At 36.8% G+C, this 17,025-nt stretch overlaps 2 protein-coding genes and 1 pseudogene across 2 annotated transcripts; 1 reads left to right on the forward strand and 2 right to left on the reverse strand.

Annotated features, from left to right (window-relative positions):
- The first annotated feature begins 156 nt into the window (after positions 1-156).
- On the forward strand, positions 157-11,449 carry LOC129567177 (epidermal growth factor receptor). The gene is made up of 8 exons (XM_055443827.1): positions 157-416; positions 843-876; positions 948-2,989; positions 4,589-4,811; positions 4,905-5,101; positions 5,205-6,185; positions 6,276-6,716; positions 6,824-11,449. The coding sequence occupies exons 3-8, from the start codon at positions 2,899-2,901 to the stop codon at positions 8,929-8,931; spliced, it is 4,041 nt and encodes a 1,346-aa protein (XP_055299802.1). The 5' UTR covers positions 157-416; positions 843-876; positions 948-2,898; the 3' UTR covers positions 8,932-11,449.
- A 141-nt stretch (positions 11,450-11,590) lies between these two features.
- On the reverse strand, positions 11,591-12,727 carry LOC129566991 (uncharacterized; annotated as a pseudogene).
- A 2,019-nt stretch (positions 12,728-14,746) lies between these two features.
- LOC129567182 (pepsin A-like) lies at positions 14,747-16,812 on the reverse strand. Its single transcript, XM_055443837.1, has 8 exons — positions 16,624-16,812; positions 16,420-16,513; positions 16,212-16,332; positions 16,019-16,140; positions 15,515-15,932; positions 15,264-15,439; positions 15,029-15,099; positions 14,747-14,950 (listed from the first exon to the last, which is right to left on the reverse strand). The coding sequence occupies exons 1-8, from the start codon at positions 16,710-16,712 to the stop codon at positions 14,863-14,865; spliced, it is 1,179 nt and encodes a 392-aa protein (XP_055299812.1). The 5' UTR covers positions 16,713-16,812; the 3' UTR covers positions 14,747-14,862.
- Positions 16,813-17,025: the final 213 nt, after the last annotated feature.

Genomic DNA, 17,025 nt, shown 5'->3' on the forward strand with positions numbered 1-17,025 from the left:
CAAAGATAAAATGTGATTCGGTGCAAAAATCACCGTGTGCACACTGCACAAAGTTTTTTTTCACCAGAAATTCGTTTTCTCTTTTTTTCGGATATACATAATTTTGCTCGTGTTCTCACACACCCAGAGAATGAATTCAATTGAAATCGTTTCAATAGTCAAGTTCGAGTCAGTTCAACATCGTGGGGCCCGAGAGAATTCATTCAATTTTTTTTTTTCGGAAAATATCTCACAATTTACTAGCCGCACACAGCGACAAGACAATAATAATATTTACATTTCGTCGTCTTTTTTTCTGTCTTGTATTACGTTGTAAAGATAGTAGTTATCTGCTACTGTGGGGATTACGCAGTATCGTTTATTCAATGGCATATTGTTTACGCGGCTGGGCCCAACCGTTAATGAAATTAGATTAAGTATACATTTTTTTTCGGTGTATTTTTACACAATGCAACCGACAAATGGAAAGAAACAAATCTTTTACTCTTCGAGTTCATTCAACTATTTTCTATCTATGGGCATTTGCATTCAGTTTTTCGTTTCGCCGAATGCGCAATCGGAAAATTCGATTCGAAATGAGCAATTTGGAAGCTAAATAGTTATTTGGTATTAATAGGTATTTTGTAGCTGAAAATTTCAGCGGAAATGAAAAAAATGTAAAAATATGAATCGAAACAAAAATATTTCAGCTAAAAATGTGAATCATCGTTTGAATTGTTGTTATCGATAAAAACGTTGGCTCTAAGCCAAGTTCTTTTTTTCTTTCGATGACTAAACCAATTTTTTTTTTTTTCGGTGACCAAAACCAATTTCTTTGGTGTATAACAAAAATGATTACACAGTCACAATTGCGACATATTATCGACGTATTCAGAGGTAATGAGGCTACTTTATCAGCAAAACATGAACATAAGCTACATACAAAATGTTTTTTTTTTATCGCATAGCGCAAGCATTTTATGTACGAAACAAATTCAAGTATCAATAAAAAAAAGGCGCCTGAAAAAAATGAAGCGCATAAGCACTTTCATTTGAATGCCACCATTTGAATTGTGGAAAAAGACGCATTGGATTTTAACAGCGATTGGTCTTCGTGCAGTTGCATCGAAAAGTGAGTATTGTGTACGTAAAGTCATCACGAGATCTGTTTTTTTTTATTAGTTATGGAATTTTAGATGAAAACAATACGCTTCAACTGAACATAATATACGAAAAGCGTAAAAGTAAAGTCGAATAACCGATTTGTTGTATATGTACACAGCGAGAACATGAAATAGAAGATCATATATCGCCTCAGTCGGCTCTCGGGATTGTTAGGTTCGAATCACATCACTCAACCTCTCTAACTTTCGCCTTTGTCTGTTCATTCGTTCGTTTGTTCGTTTCAAACAAACAATAACAACGATATTCTGAATAGAATCATAAGTTCGAGTGGCTGAGAACATTTATTATTTGGGCTTATTTACATTCCATATTTTCCTACGAATGCATGACGATCTCGTGTATTTCGGGTCGCTTCGACCCGTGTATTGGATTCGTGCGTATTCATTTTGTGTGTGTGTGTGTGTGTGTGTCGCTCTGTGTATGCGAGTGAGCGCGCGGTATGGCAATATATGTGTGTAGAGTGGAAAGATATTTCGTTAGTTCATTCGTTCGTACAACACACGCTAAATAGATAGATGCCCAACTATATGTGGGAACAAGAGAGCAAGACCACGACTCTTATGTGAGCCCAGCACTTCTACCTAGCCACTTGTTTACAGGCATTCGACAAACTGAAAAGAAAGAAGAAAGAAAAAAACAACCGAGTTACACATAAGTATCGCACACACTGTCGAAAAAATTCCTCTACATCGACAGCGATGTACGCCGTATGAACTGAGCAGAGCACCGTGTACATGATCGTGTTGTGTGTGCATGTGTTCATATGTGTGTGCTTGTGATGTGTTCGATGTTGTCATACATGTTTTTTTTTCGGGTTTGTGTATCGTCACACAGCGACAACGACAACGACATCAACGACGATGGTTCCAGTTATGTGCATATGTATTGGTCACCTGCTTCACTAAAGTCGAATGCGACTGTGCACATGTATAGAGCCTTTCTTTTCGAAACGAAAAATTTTTATAAGAAAAATCAAAGACGAAACACATCTGTGCGCGTCTGTAAGACATACTTGCTTCCTTCTGTAAAATAAATTCATTTCTCGTGCACAAATCCAATTGAAAATGTGAAAAAATAGACTCTCACAATTTGTGGTGAAAAATAGACAAACTTATCGAATTAAAATGAAAAGTTTTTGTAAAAATTAAGTGTGGAAAATTTGGAAAAAAGAGAGAAATAGTTTGTCTGACGGTGTATGTGCTCGTAGCAGTTCTTGGACTGGAACCTCTTTCTGTGTGCTGAATTCAACATTTTTCATTGTATCTGTTCTTCGACTCGAGTTTATTTTTTTTTTCTCTTCTTCTGCTTCCAATACAGTGTGTGTTTCTGAAACGAATTTTTTTTTCTATTGGATGAAATCAACTAATTAAAAATAGCTACATTTTTAATTCATTAGTAAGCAAAAGTGATAATAAAAAAAAAAATTCAATTAGTTGGAAAGCAGTACTGTGTGTTTCACGTTCAATCAGTGCATTTTCATTGGATAAATTCCTTTATCTACCATCGTTTGCTGCTGCAGCCACCGTCGACGTCGTTTTCGTGCAATCGAAATCGAACATGGCTCCAGCGAGCCAATCATAAATAGTGTTGGCGCAATCATATTTTATTTAGATCGAAATGGAAAAAATGTTGTGATTCAAAAAATGTGTGAACAATCAGAAAGTGCTGATTTAACAAATAATTGTTGTGTGTGTGTGTGATTTGAATTGGCACGACGTGTGCATTTATCATAAAATGGATTACAGATTAACTTATGGATTAATTTGGGCGCTGGTTTTGGTCACATCGACTTGCAGTGCTTATATCGATGAACAAGATATGAGAGGTGAGTTTTTTTTTATCATTTTTTCTTTCTTTTTTTTTGCTTTCGTCCAAGATCTGCGATAGATAATTCGATTTTTTATATAATATCAAATTGTTGTTCGCATTGAGGTCGAACGGCGAACGGGCGTGCTTGCGGTGCATTTGATTTGATATCAGACTTTAATTGGGTTCAATGTTCAAGGAATCGTTCCGAATATGTAATATACACTAAACGTGATGTTCAATCAAAATAGTTGCGCAGCAGGTATCCTAAGCTCATCGAGTCGAGTGGCGGCGACGACGACGGTTGCAGCCGTTAACTGATATCGATCGCATTTTTGTTTCATTTCAACCAATTAAAAAAATGTTGTGATTTCTTCTATTTTGCATAAAAATGTCTTTGTTTTGTTTTTATATATCGCAAGAGAAAAAAGAAAAAAAAAACAAGGAGAAAAAAAACGAAATCGAAGGCGAATGGTATTGATTTGGATTCCTAAATATCTAAGCGCAAACAATACTTTTCCCACACATTTAAACGGAAAAGCAATACAACTACACTGATCACGAGATCATATATCGCGCGCAGCATAGTCAATCCCAATCACATCAATTTTTCTCTCGCTCTCGCTCACTTACTTTCGGTCGCTGTTTGTGTCGTTGGTTGGCTCCATTCGTTCGTTAACACATAGCATTCTGAATGGAATCGTTCGTTCGTTCGTTCGTTTGGCTGTGCTTCTTCGAGTGGCTTATTCACATTCCATTTTTCTGTGCATGATCTCACGTCTCTTCGCTCGAATCCGACTTTGTACATGTATGAGAACGCTCGTATATGCGTATATGTTTGTAGTTCTTTACGTTTATACGAGTGAGACACACTCGTAGCGCATTATTTTGTGTTGTTTGCGTGTACATTTTTATGCGTTGGATGCTTAAAACTCTACGAGGCGCTCCGTATACGAACGGTATTTTTTTACCTACCTGGCCACTTGTTTACAGGCGTTACAAAATGGTTGCACATAAATAAAGCATACTCTCTTGAATTTCGTGTACCATCATCATCATCATCCACAAAGAGCAGCACACATCTTGTGCATGTGTACATGTGCATCACAGAAAAAAAACGCACATGTGTGTACGTTGTCTTTCAGTCTCTTCTTCTCAGCTTCTTTTTAATTCCTCTTTGGTCCGATATACGCGTATACATTTTATACGTGTGTAGAAAAGGTACAGAACCTTTGCACAGATGCCATCAACATTACATTACATCTTCCTCTGCGCTGAGATTTTTCCAGAATATGCATGTGTATTGGTTACCTGCTTCGCTTACAAGACGACATCTTAAGTGTACAAGAGCCTTTCTTTGTTTTTTTTTCTCTTCTGCTGCTGCTGCTGCTGCTTCTTCTTCTTTTTCTTCATTCCACGAATTGAAATATTTCTGTTCAATAACTTATATCGAATACATGCTACGGATCGTTTGTTCATTCGCTCAAGAAATGAAATTCATTTTTTTTTTAATGAGATGTTGATTAATGATAATTGAACGACAATAATTGAAATGATGTACGATGAATATTTATAAGTAACACGGTGAATAAATAATATGATGAAATTTCCTTTACAGTATGCATCGGCACTAATGGACGTATGTCAGTACCCTCAAACAGAAACCATCATTATCGTAACTTACGCGATCGCTTTTCGAATTGCACACATGTCGATGGAAATTTAGAATTAACATGGCTCGAAAGTGCCAACATGAATTTGGATTTTTTACAACATATTCGTGAAGTTACGGGATATGTTTTAATCAGCCATGTGCATGTGAAGAACATCATTTTACCACGGTAATTTAGACGATACACATTTTTGTTTCGCCTCCATCGAAACGACCAACTTACGTAATACGCACTCTGATTTTTTTTCCATTCTAAATTTAGTTTGCAAATTATTCGTGGTCGAACTTTATTCAAATTGAACATTTACGATGAACAATTTGGATTATTTGTAAGCTATTCACAAATGGATTCGCTAGAATTACCGGCACTACGTGATATTTTGTCTGGATCGGTGTTCATATTCAACAATCAAAATCTCTGCTTTATTCAAACGATCAATTGGGAAGAAATTATTACAGGTACATATATTTCGGTCATTTTTAGCTATAACGAGCTAAAATTCGATTCAAACGAAATATTCAAATACAACAATTGTTACATTCTCTTCGTTCTAAATCACAGGACCAGGAGAAGTATCGAGATACGTATACAATTTTACATTTCCTGAACCGGCGTGCCCGAAATGCCATCCATCGTGCGTTGCCGGTTGTTGGGGCGAAGGAGCACACAACTGTCAGAAATTCAGCAAAATCAATTGTTCGCCGCAATGTGGAGAGGGTCGTTGCTTTGGCCCAAATCCGCGTGATTGCTGTCATTTATTTTGCGCTGGTGGTTGCACTGGTCCAACACAGAAAGAGTGCTTAGCATGTCGAAACTTTTACGATGACGGCGTGTGTAAGCATGAATGTCCACCGATGCAAAAGTACAATCCAACCAATTATCTATGGGAACCAAATCCAGACGGAAAATATGCATACGGAGCCACGTGTGTAAGAAATTGTCCTGAGCATTTACTTAAAGATAACGGCGCTTGTGTGAGAACGTGTCCGGCGAATAAAACGGCGAAGAATGGTGAATGTGTCACCTGTAACGGCCCATGCCCAAAGACATGTTCGGGTGTGGGTGTTGTTCATTCCGGTAACATTGATTCGTTCCGTGACTGTACTATCATCGAAGGAACACTCGAAATATTGGATCAAACATTTAACGGCTATCAGCAAGTGTATGCCAATTTCTCGTTTGGGCCACGATTCATTAAAATGCATCCGGATCGCTTGGAAGTGTTCTCAACTCTGCGTGAAGTGACTGGTTTCATTAATATTCAGGGAGATCACCAAGATTTCACAAATCTGTCCTACTTTCGAAATCTCGAAGTGATCGGCGGTCGTCAATTGCTCGACACTTACTTTGCCTCCTTATACATTGTAAAAACCAACTTAAAGTCATTAGAGCTACGTTCATTGCGGCAAATCAATTCAGGGGCAGTTGTAATACTGGAAAATAAGAATCTTTGCTTTGCCAACAATATCGACTGGAAGAAAATCAAAAAGTCAGATCAACACGATTCAATGATTATCAATAATAAGGACCCTGATGAATGCAGTAAGTATACTTACTGCCCAAATTGATTTGATCTGCAGAGTAAAGACTTTTTTTTATGAATTTTATTAATTGTTGTTTGTATTTGAATAGGGAGTGGTGGTCAATACTGTTCAGATGAATGTACAGAGGCTGGATGCTGGGGCGCCGGTCCCGATCAATGTTTAGCGTGTAAGCATGTTAAGTACAATGGAACTTGTTTCCGATCTTGTCAAAGCGAAACGAATTTGTACACAATGCCCGATAAAAATCATTGCGGCCAATGTCATCCGGAATGTAAGCGATCGTGTTCAGGCCCTGAGGCCACTGATTGTCTTGAATGTGAACATGTTCGAGATGGGAAGATCTGTTTGGCTGAATGCCCAAAGACGAAATACGCTCGAAATGGAACGTGTTTCAATTGCCATGAAACATGCACCGGTTGCACTGGCCCAAGAGATACAATTGGAGCCAATGGATGCATAACGTGTGAAAAGGCGATCATTAATGATAATAAAATCGAAAGATGCTTGAGAGAGAGGGAAAACTGCCCAGGTAAATTTGAATAAAGAGCAATTGGAGACATTTGATTAAATTTCACTGTCTTTTCCTATAAATCCACCTAATACCAATGTTTTTCTCCCCATTTCACCTTTCCACAGTCGGATACTATTATGAATACGTCTTTCCACAAGAGCAAAGTATACTAAAACCATTGGCCGGCAAAGCAATTTGTCGCAAATGCCATCCACGATGCAAGCGGTGCACAGGCTACGGTTTCCATTCACAAGTCTGCCAAGAATGTGCTGGCTACAAACGAGGCGAACAATGCGAAGATGAATGCCCGACTGATCATTATGCGGACGACGAGCGTCGTGAATGCTTTGCATGTCACGGAGAGTGCCGTGGATGCAGTGGACCTGGACCAGATACCTGTGTGCAATGCCAAAATTTCAAAATATACAACGGTGATCCAAATGATAATTCCACATTATTCAACTGCACAGCCACTTGTCCACCCGAATTCCCGTACAAAATGCTCAATGAATTAACTTACATGCACTACTGCAGTGCAGTTGCAGCAAAAGCTGGATTCGCATCGGGCGAATCAACCGAAACAATTATGTATTTGGCTATAGCATTTATCGTACTGTTGCTGTTGTTTGCCGCTTTGATAATATCATCGTTGCATTGTCGACAAAAGGCCAAAATTAAAAAGGAAATTGTGAATACGACGCGAATGTTATCGGGTTGTGAAGATGCCGAGCCGTTGCGACCATCAAATGTTGGTGCGAATCTGTCACAATTGATAATGGCCAAGGTTGATGAGTTGAGCATGGGTCCGCTATTGGGTCGCGGTGCATTCGGTGAAGTGTACAGAGGATATTGGAAGCCAGAATATGCTAAAGACAAGATTCCCGTTGCGATAAAACAACTGACGAATGTAAGCGGTGATGCGTATGGAGCGAGCAAAGAGTTTTTGGATGAAGCAATGATGATGGCTAGTGTTAGGCATGGATACATTCTGCGACTGCTTGCCGTTTGTATGGCAGACAAAATGATGTTGATCACACCATTGATGACGAACGGTTCGTTGCTAGAGTATGTGAAAAGCAGAAAGGGTAAAATCAGTTCACTACAATTACTCACCTGGTCAACACAAATAGCCAAGGGAATGGCGCATTTGGAAGAGCGCCGTTTGGTTCATCGCGATTTAGCCGCTCGAAATGTGCTGGTCAGTCCACAGGTATCGGCGAAAATTGCCGATTTCGGTTTGGCCAAACTGTTATCCAACGATAACGATGAATATAAAGCGGCCGGTGGTAAAATGCCAATCAAATGGCTTGCGCTCGAATGTATTCGTCATCGAATATTCACAACAAAATCAGACGTGTGGGCGTTCGGTGTGACCATATGGGAGCTGCTTACGTTTGGCAAACGGCCATTCGAAAATATCCCAGCCCGAAATGTGCCCGAAGAAATTGAGGCTGGTGTAAAACTAAAGCAACCCGACATCTGTTCACTGGAGTTGTATTGTACGTTGCTCACGTGTTGGCAAATTGATGCCGATAGTAGGCCAACATTCAAAGATTTAGTGGCCGATTTTCAAAAGTATGCAAGTGATCCAAGTCGTTACCTAGCTATTCAGGGCGATACACAATACACGAGCCACGATGAAAAACGTACGCTGGCCCGGCAACAACTCAATCAGGACACGATGACAGAGCGAAATGCGCATCGATTGTCACAAACAACGGCTGGCCCAAGCAATGCGCAGCCCATTGCAAACGCGTTGAAAATGTATAATTTAAACTCACGCGCCAAACTTCCAAACGATGATGAAACCGACTCACACCGTGAGATCTGCATAGGTAACATAAGATTAGATTTACCCTTAGATGATGATGACTATTTAATGCCCACATGCCAAAGCGAAGAGAATGCGACACCCGGCTATATGGATTTACTGGGAACACCAGCTCCAGCCTGTGTTGACAACCCTGAATATTTAATGAACACGATATCAACCATTCAAACGCCATCCACATCATCGTTGTCGACGGTGACATCAGCGGCGGCCGCTGTGGCATCGGCGATGGCGACTTCAAGTCGATCGCCTAATTCACCGCCCACACAAACCATTGGCATTCCAGTCATGAATGGTAACAGTCATCCGTCAGAGAATGTCGAACAAGACTCGGATCGTGAGTACTACAACGATTTGCAGCGTGAACTGCAACCGTTACAAACAAACGAGACAACCGTTTAGATTTAATACGAAATGCCTGGCATTAATCAAAACTACAAAACAAATTGTACAATATATTATATTTTTTTGTTCTAATTATCATGACAAACATGTGTAACCTGCAGCTCAAAACTGATGTGCAGCTAAAAAAAAGAAGTGGTTGAGTGTCTGTTTCTATTTTCCACACTCAGACATTCAAATGTCATATTAAAAAAAAAAGTTAAGCTTTGATAGCAACACCAATTTCTATGCAATTTCTATCATGCATTTGCATGATGACACGAGATCATTCAAATGATGACGAAGAAAGTTGGAAAACAAGAAACATTTACTTTGAGCAACTAAGTGCCTATTTTATTTAGAATTGTTTCGAAATAATTGACTTATATTTACTTTTAGGTGTAGGTAATCGAAATATCACTAGTGTTTTTTTTTTGTATTTTAAGGAAAAAGTGCCGTTTTTATATTAATTGCAAGTAACTAAGAAATTGTACTTATACACACGCAGATGTTAGAGTATTAGAATTGTGAATTAACAGTATAGAAAACGAAACATTTGATTAAATTACATGAAAATTGAGTCACATGACATACAAATTAGGTTAATGCAACAACAGCAGCTACAACAAACAACAAAAATAATTTTAAATCATATCATCAAATTGTGCACATATTCCGATAGACATGATCGTCTATTGGGAAAACCCAGAATATTCGGAAATGTTTTAGATTTTGAATCAAAAAAACAACACCAAATACAAGTGCACCAAACAGCACACTCAAGAGCACTCAATTTTGAAAAAAAAAAATGCAAAATGTGTGCACGCGCTAACCCTATCTGAATGATTGAATAACCACTTTTAGACGATGGAATTGCATGTTCTTCTAAGAAAAAACATAGAAATATGTTTTGGAAACACACAAAAAGAAGTTTCATTTCAAGTGTGTGTACTTTGCTAAAAAAAAAAAAAACTAATTAGAAACGAAAGGAAAAAAAATTATTACCTGCACTTAATGGAATCTGTGATAAACTCAGCTAATGTGCGCATAATGAAAACGAAACGAAATGAAACATGTGTTGAGAACATTCGAAATCCTCCATTGAAACACACACACACACAAAACTTAATATTGATTAGATTCATAGGCAGTAGATCAACAAAATACAACAAAACCACACTCACACAACAACCTACAAATATTTGAATTTATTAGACGAAACCCATGTGCCTTGTCTCTCCTTTTTTATCTTTTCCTGCTATATAAATGAGGATCCTTGAATGTGTTTTTATTTTGTCCTTTCAATTTTGTATTATTCTTAGACTAGCCTTCTTTTCGCAAACTAAACTTCCATTTTTTTTTCTTAATTTACCTTTCCGGAAATGATTTCAAGTCAGATTCGGGCTGGAAATTGTATGCTTGCCGATTAATTGAAACTACACATTTTTTTTTCTTCACTAAGACAACAACAGAACAATTTTTATCTTCCTATATTTTATTCAATTGAACACATTTGCATTGCAAAACGTAAGCGTTTAAATAGAGATACGATTCCAGAACTTAAATTTCAGTACGCATGCATGTTGTATATACGAAAATAGAAAGGACGGGCGTTAGGACACTATATAGTATAGTCAGATGGACGAAGATTGTCAATTCACCTGACACATTCTTATTGAAATTGTAATATCGAATCGAATTGTAAGATTTTAAAACAACTACATTTCTTTTCTCTTCTTATTCTTCCAATTTTATGAAACCAGTTCTAATTTTACACGAAAGGAAAAGCAAATGAGAGCAAAATATTATTTACTTATACACACAAACACAATATACTTAAAGGAAATTCTTTTTTTTTTTTGTTTTTTTGAAATGTTTAAGCAAATGAATCACTAATAGATTTTATATTATAAACCTTTTAAAAAGTACATTCTGTATAAAACAAAAGCAACAACAAAATATCAGATCAAGGTCTCTTAATTGAATTGTAATGGCGAAGCAAGCCAATTTGTTTGTGTCTGATTTTATATTAAAATCGCCAAGTCAACTCAAGTGATTGGAATTGGTTTAATGGAAAATCAACATTGAGACGTTTTTAATGAAACCACTTGATGTGCGTCGAGTGAATACAATGGTGACTTTTTATCTAACCAATTCAAATTGAAATTGAATTCATCGTTTCATCTCGAACAATTGGTTCCAAGAAATCTGAAACACATAACTCAAACCATTCAAATTCAATTGAAAATTGAAATGATTTGAATTATGACTTTCCATTTTCTGGTTCAAATTCGTCGAATTTGAGTTTGTTGAGTTGATTTTTTTTTGTCTACTTAAGTGATTCGAAATCAGCAAAAAGAAAAACCCTATTAAGCAGCTATATATTGCCATATGTGCCAACATCTAAATCGATTTTATTTAATAATTCAGTTTTAAAAAAAAAAGATGAAAATTTTAAGCAGAAACGAGAAAAATCAGTGTAATAAAAGGGCGAAAAAGACAAGTATTTAATAAAAGACAATGAAAAATTGTACATTAATGGATCTTTTTTATTTATCGCATTTCCTTTCTTAGTCGATCAACAAGGATCGATGTTGATGCTAATGAATGATTGGATGAATGATGGGAATGAATGATCAATCGATGAAAAAAAAACATTTTCTCTTTCGATTTCAGCGCGAAGAGTAAGCGACGTTGGCCTTTTGATACAAATCACTCTCTCGAAATTTCATCTCCTACCTTTTTCGCCTTGAACATTTCAGTGACTGTTTCTTTAACTCTTCGCCGAAGTATTTTCCCCGATGGAGTTTTTGGAATGGAATCGATGAAAAAAACCATCGCGTAGTTTGCAGTAATCGGGCATATTTGCTTCAATAAAAATGAGTTTTGAAATGATGAAAATTCTCAAGTCATTTTGAACATAATGATGATCATTTTAGATTTGAAACTGTATGAAATCCAAGATTTCAAATCTCGAATACCTTCAACCATCTTACAAACATCTTGTTCCGTTATTTTCGAGTGATGTGCGCGTAAAACCGCTGCTGCTGGTAGTTCAATCGATGATTCATCAACAACTCCGACGACGCAAACGCTTTTAACATGCGGTGATTTGATAAGAAATGCTTCAATTTCCGAAAGGCACCACCATGTAATGCCAATGGATTATGTCTTTTATCCTATCAACAATATATAAATTTCCGTTTTCATCCACACGACCAATATCGCCGGTTAAGAAGAAACCTTCGTCATCAGTAGCTTTGGCTGTTAGTTCCTGGTTTCGATAGTATCCCAAAAATGGATATGGACTTTTGATGCAAATTTCTCCCTCGATATCGATGCCGCATCGATTACCTTCTGCGTCGATAATCTTCAAACTAAAGCCGTTCAATAGCTGACCCACTGAATCAGTTTCACTGAATTTTGGATCATCGACCGTTACATATCCAGACGTTTCCGTTAAACCATATGCATTGTTCACTGTTCCATTAGGTAAGTATGAATAAAATTCTTTCATCACTGACAATGGTAATTTATAACCAGCCACAACCATGTGTTTTACACTTGTGAAATCTTCTTTAGAAATGAGGCCACTTTTTAACGTTTCAACGACATAATACGATTGCCATACTATAACCGTTACTTTATGCTCTTTTATGATCCGGCGTTGTAATGCTGGAGAAAAGGGTTTAGATGTTGTTACACACGTTGCACCACTAAAAATACCCAATAAAGTGGTAACCAATCCAATCATCCAATTCAATGAACTAAAGCTAAAGAAAATTTCATCGGCGGTTGCTACTTGAAACATTGCCATTTGGTTGATCATGGAGGCATGCGATAAACAGACACCTACAATTATGATTTATTTAATGATTCGGTTTTTTATCATATATAACTTGTATAAATTCAATAGTTCCTTTGCACTCTGCTGTTGTTCCAGATGAGGTCATTATTGGAAGAATGTCATTATCGGCATCAACTGGGCTTGGACTACATCGATTTGAAAAGAATCAAAAGAATTCGTTTGACTTTGCTTTCTTTTCTTTTGATTGAAAATAAATTCACTTTAAAGATAGATTTAAAATAGATTTGTTCTCTACTCTACTCTACTCCATAAAAGAGAATGAGCGGTGAGTGTTTTCATCGGAAACGGATTTATACGGTTTTTTTTTGCGTTTTTTCGGTTTTTCTCTCATAAATCGTACCCCATATGCAATTGAGCAGAATTTTGTGCAGCAATGTTTTGGATCTTGCTAAAACCTACAATTTTGCCGCAGACAGTCATCACTTATCTCTTATCAGTAAGGAGATAATGGCCTTGATAGCTTTTATCAATTATCACTGTTATCTCCTTACTGATAAGAGATAAGTGATGACTGTCTGCGGCAAAATTGTAGATTTCAGCGAGATCTAAAACTTTGCTGCACACAGTTTTGCTACATTGCATATGGAATACGATTTATGGGGGAAAAACCGAAAGCCACTATAAAAACGCCGAACGGAATTGTCGACCGTCAAAAATACTTGACCAAATGCTTGAAATTCAAAAACGAAGGAATAATTTATTTTTTTACCAGTAAATTCTTGGGGCGGACTACCAACAGTTATGTTCAAAACATATTGTTTCAAAAAGACAACAAGAAAAATCAAACGTTTTGTCGATGTGAAATCGATTAAAATTTGCATAAGGCACGTCCGTTTCTATCATTCCAAAAATTCAATCTCTTTGTATTTGGATCGATCGCACGTCGACTACGAGAATGAACAGATCTCAAAGGAACTCTGAAGAATAAAGATGGAGAGAGATAGGTTGTTCCAATATTTTTGGTTCGATAATTCCAAAAACAAGTGTATATATCCTCATGTTGTGGCTGTGCAGTGCTTTATCTCGCCGCTAAAACCAATCATTATCAGTTTTGCACTAATTTTTTGAATATTATTACTATTTCACTGATTAAAATTGCACTCAGACGTTCTCTGTGTCTGACCGAAAAAGTCTAATAAGGAAAAGGGTTTAGGCCTGAACATCACTGATATCTTAAAGTTGATGATCTCAGAATCTGTTCATTAAAATCGCTTTTACGAAAAATGATCGAATAATTTGAAATATGCAAAATTATTCAAGCAATTTTCCGAGGAATGAATATGAATGACTTTCTTTTATTGGTTGATACTTTTTCGGCATTTTACTATTTAAAGCGATGCCTTTTGAATTCGTAGTGGACGCGAAAGAAAAATAAATGTTGATTTTTGCTTCATCAACCTTTGGAATAACAATGGAATTATTGTGACTCTCAACTTAGTTAGTAAAATATACTTCTTTATTTTGATCCATTTCTTTCAACACATTCACTGAAAAAGTAGAGTATTTTTCACTCTATAGCTTTTTACAGTATACCATTCAAAAGTAAGAGTTGATCCTTTTTTATTCTTACAAATAATTCTATTCAAATATTGCAAATTATGTAAATTTCGAAGCGATTGTCTATATCAAAAGCCGAACAAAACAAAACTATGCCCTTATCTGCATCATAGATTTTCTTATGATGCCAGCTTGTTGCGTGCGTTGCTTCGAAATGTGTGATAGTAATGCATTTTCCTGATAATTAAACATCGATCTCGGTTTGAATTGTTCATTTTGTGAATACTGAGTCGTCAAAGCATATTTTACTGACGCGAGCACCCTCCAATCAAAAGATAATAATTTAATAATTCAAATTGAAAATAAACAAAGCCTCAAATTATGAAATTTGTGTTCTTTTTCGTCTCTTGGAGTTATTTCTCATCGATGAAATTCCCAGTGGATTTGAGTGATTCAACATTGAACATACAATTTTTTGATTCCCATTAATTTTATTATTTTTTTCCCATAAACCTTTTTTATACAGCTGTTTTTACTTTATTCAAATATTTATTACACATTTTTATAACTTTTCGTCCGTTAGCGATTCAAGTTGGCCGTGCGACGGGCTTATCAATGTTCGATTTGGCAAGGCCGGCTTCATCTTTTTCCTGATTCATAAGGAGTGTCACTTTTCTAAAGAAAAACAAATGTGTAATGAAGTGATCTCAAAGGAACGAATCACCTAATAAAAGGAATAATAATAAAAATCACCTAAGGAATGGATCACCTAATAAAAGTGCTGATAAATCATCCAAACGTGCAAAACCTAATGTGCATGTATTCTGAAAAGATCAACAAAAGAAAAACAATGAGAATAAAAATAAAAATTGCGCTGATTTTTCTGGGGTGATGGTAAAATGCATGATAGAAGTGGGAAAATGCATGACACAACTTTTTTTCATGCGTTGTCCCATTTTCTGTCATGTAATATCAATTTTTCACTAACCCCATCCTTTGAAAGATAATCGCCTGGTGTCATAACAACTTTGAATTTTCCAAAAGTAAACTCCAAATTGCCCAACGTTTGATCATCACAATCAACGATGTAATCGTTTATATTTTCATCATATTTAGATGCTCCAAGCTTTGATGCAATCGGATCAATGAGGTATGATGGTCCACCTTTGAAATAAAAAATCAATGCAAACGGAATGGTCATCAGATCGGTATATTTTTAGTTTGTTTATTTCGATTTACCAATGACGGCCGCTCCAGTGTCAAATGTTGCTCGACAGTCCGGTACTGAACTGCCAGGACCGCAAATAGAGTCTAGACTATTGCCGTCAGTTCCGAATGCTTCTACTTTATCGATTGGTATTTCCCAATAACCATTGCCATACACGCGTCCCCAATGTTCAGCCTCAACATCACAGCCACCAAGTAAGAGTTCGCCACCCGGCTGTTCATTCACTTGATGTAGTTTAAGACAGGCGAACCGTTTTTTGATGTGACCGTTCTTATGCAAATTCCCAAGTATTGTTGATTTTGGATCAGTTTGTGATGTCGCACCAGACCATGGAAAGCCGATAATTCCATCAAGCGGATAACTGTTCAAATCAGTATCTTGATTCTCACCAATGCCGATAACTTGATTTTTGATTTCCAAACCGGCGAACTGTGAGAAACATAAGAAGAAAACAAGAAAAAACACGTTGAAGAGCAACAGATACAGGTAGATTAAGAAAATTTATGTGAAATTACCGAAATAGTTTCTTCTGCTACGCTACCGCTCAATCCACCCGTTTCGTATCCAAGAGTGAATGTTTTTCCTGGAATTTCTTTGTACGTGGATGATTTGCTTGAATCGTATTTATTTACTGCCTCTGTGAAACGATTGAGACTTGGTTAAAATAATTCGTTTCGACCTGATTAACCATTTGAATCGATCACTCACTGCACAAATACGGACAATCTCCATTCACTGACGGAACCCAGACATCAGCAGAGCCAGTGTCGAGATGCAAAATGAACGGCTGAGGCGGAGTGCCAACAGTGATGTTTATGCCATATTGAAGCTAGAATACAACAATTAAAGTCGAACGTTTTTAATTGTAGATATGAAACAGATTGTATTTTGTATGAGACCACCACCACACACGCACATTTCTATCATTCCACAAATTCACTTTCTTTGCGTTTGGATCGACCACGTCGGCCTTACGTCGACTACGAGAATGAAGAGACGTCAAGGGAAGTCTAAAGAATAAACATGGACAGAGAGAGAGAGAGAGAGAGATTATTCCAATATTTTTTGTTCGATAATTTCAAAAACAGAAATCGATTGAGAAATCTAAACAAAACATAACCTTATGAAATCTTCTTCGATCGACTTCACAAAGGTTGCACCACCAAACACACAAACAAACGTTAAAAAAATGATCGCAATTCGAGCCATTTTTTATTTAAAAAAAAAGTGCAAATAACCAAATACTACACTGAAGCCTGAGCTATTTCTACGATACAACTGAAATGATCGATTCTCAGTCGACAACTGAGATCGATTCGATGCAAAACCGAAGCTTATATTCGATTGCATCCAAATGTGGATGCAAAACCAAAGTTTTGCATTAATCCATTGAATGTTATTATTTTTCTTACCCGTTAAAATTGCATTCAACCGTTCTGTGTGTTTGATCGAAAAAGTCTAAAGCAAAGGGTGTAGGTCTGTACATTAATTGATATGATCTCATAACTAGTTCATTAGAATC

The sequence above is a fragment of the Sitodiplosis mosellana genome, unplaced genomic scaffold (assembly GCF_009176505.1).
Source record: "Sitodiplosis mosellana isolate CC-2019 unplaced genomic scaffold, AAFC_SMos_1.0 Smas_scaffold_5, whole genome shotgun sequence".
Taxonomy (NCBI): domain Eukaryota; kingdom Metazoa; phylum Arthropoda; class Insecta; order Diptera; family Cecidomyiidae; genus Sitodiplosis; species Sitodiplosis mosellana.

What these genes read in the sequence shown, in the direction of transcription:
- LOC129567177 (XM_055443827.1), top strand. Translation starts at nt 2,899, where the DNA reads ATGGATTACAGATTAACTTATGGATTAATTTGGGCGCTGGTTTTGGTC. An exon ending in CGATGAACAAGATATGAGAG is followed by an intron (nt 2,990 to 4,588) that starts GTGAGTTTTTTT and finishes TTTCCTTTACAG; the next exon opens with TATGCATCGGCACTAATGGA. An exon ending in TTGGGAAGAAATTATTACAG is followed by an intron (nt 5,102 to 5,204) that starts GTACATATATTT and finishes TCTAAATCACAG; the next exon opens with GACCAGGAGAAGTATCGAGA.
- LOC129567182 (XM_055443837.1), bottom strand. Translation starts at nt 16,712, where the DNA reads ATGGCTCGAATTGCGATCATTTTTTTAACGTTTGTTTGTGTGTTTGGT. An exon ending in ATTTGTGGAATGATAGAAAT is followed by an intron (nt 16,333 to 16,419) that starts GTGCGTGTGTGG and finishes GTTGTATTCTAG; the next exon opens with CTTCAATATGGCATAAACAT. An exon ending in ATTATCTTTCAAAGGATGGG is followed by an intron (nt 15,100 to 15,263) that starts GTTAGTGAAAAA and finishes TGATCTTTTCAG; the next exon opens with AATACATGCACATTAGGTTT.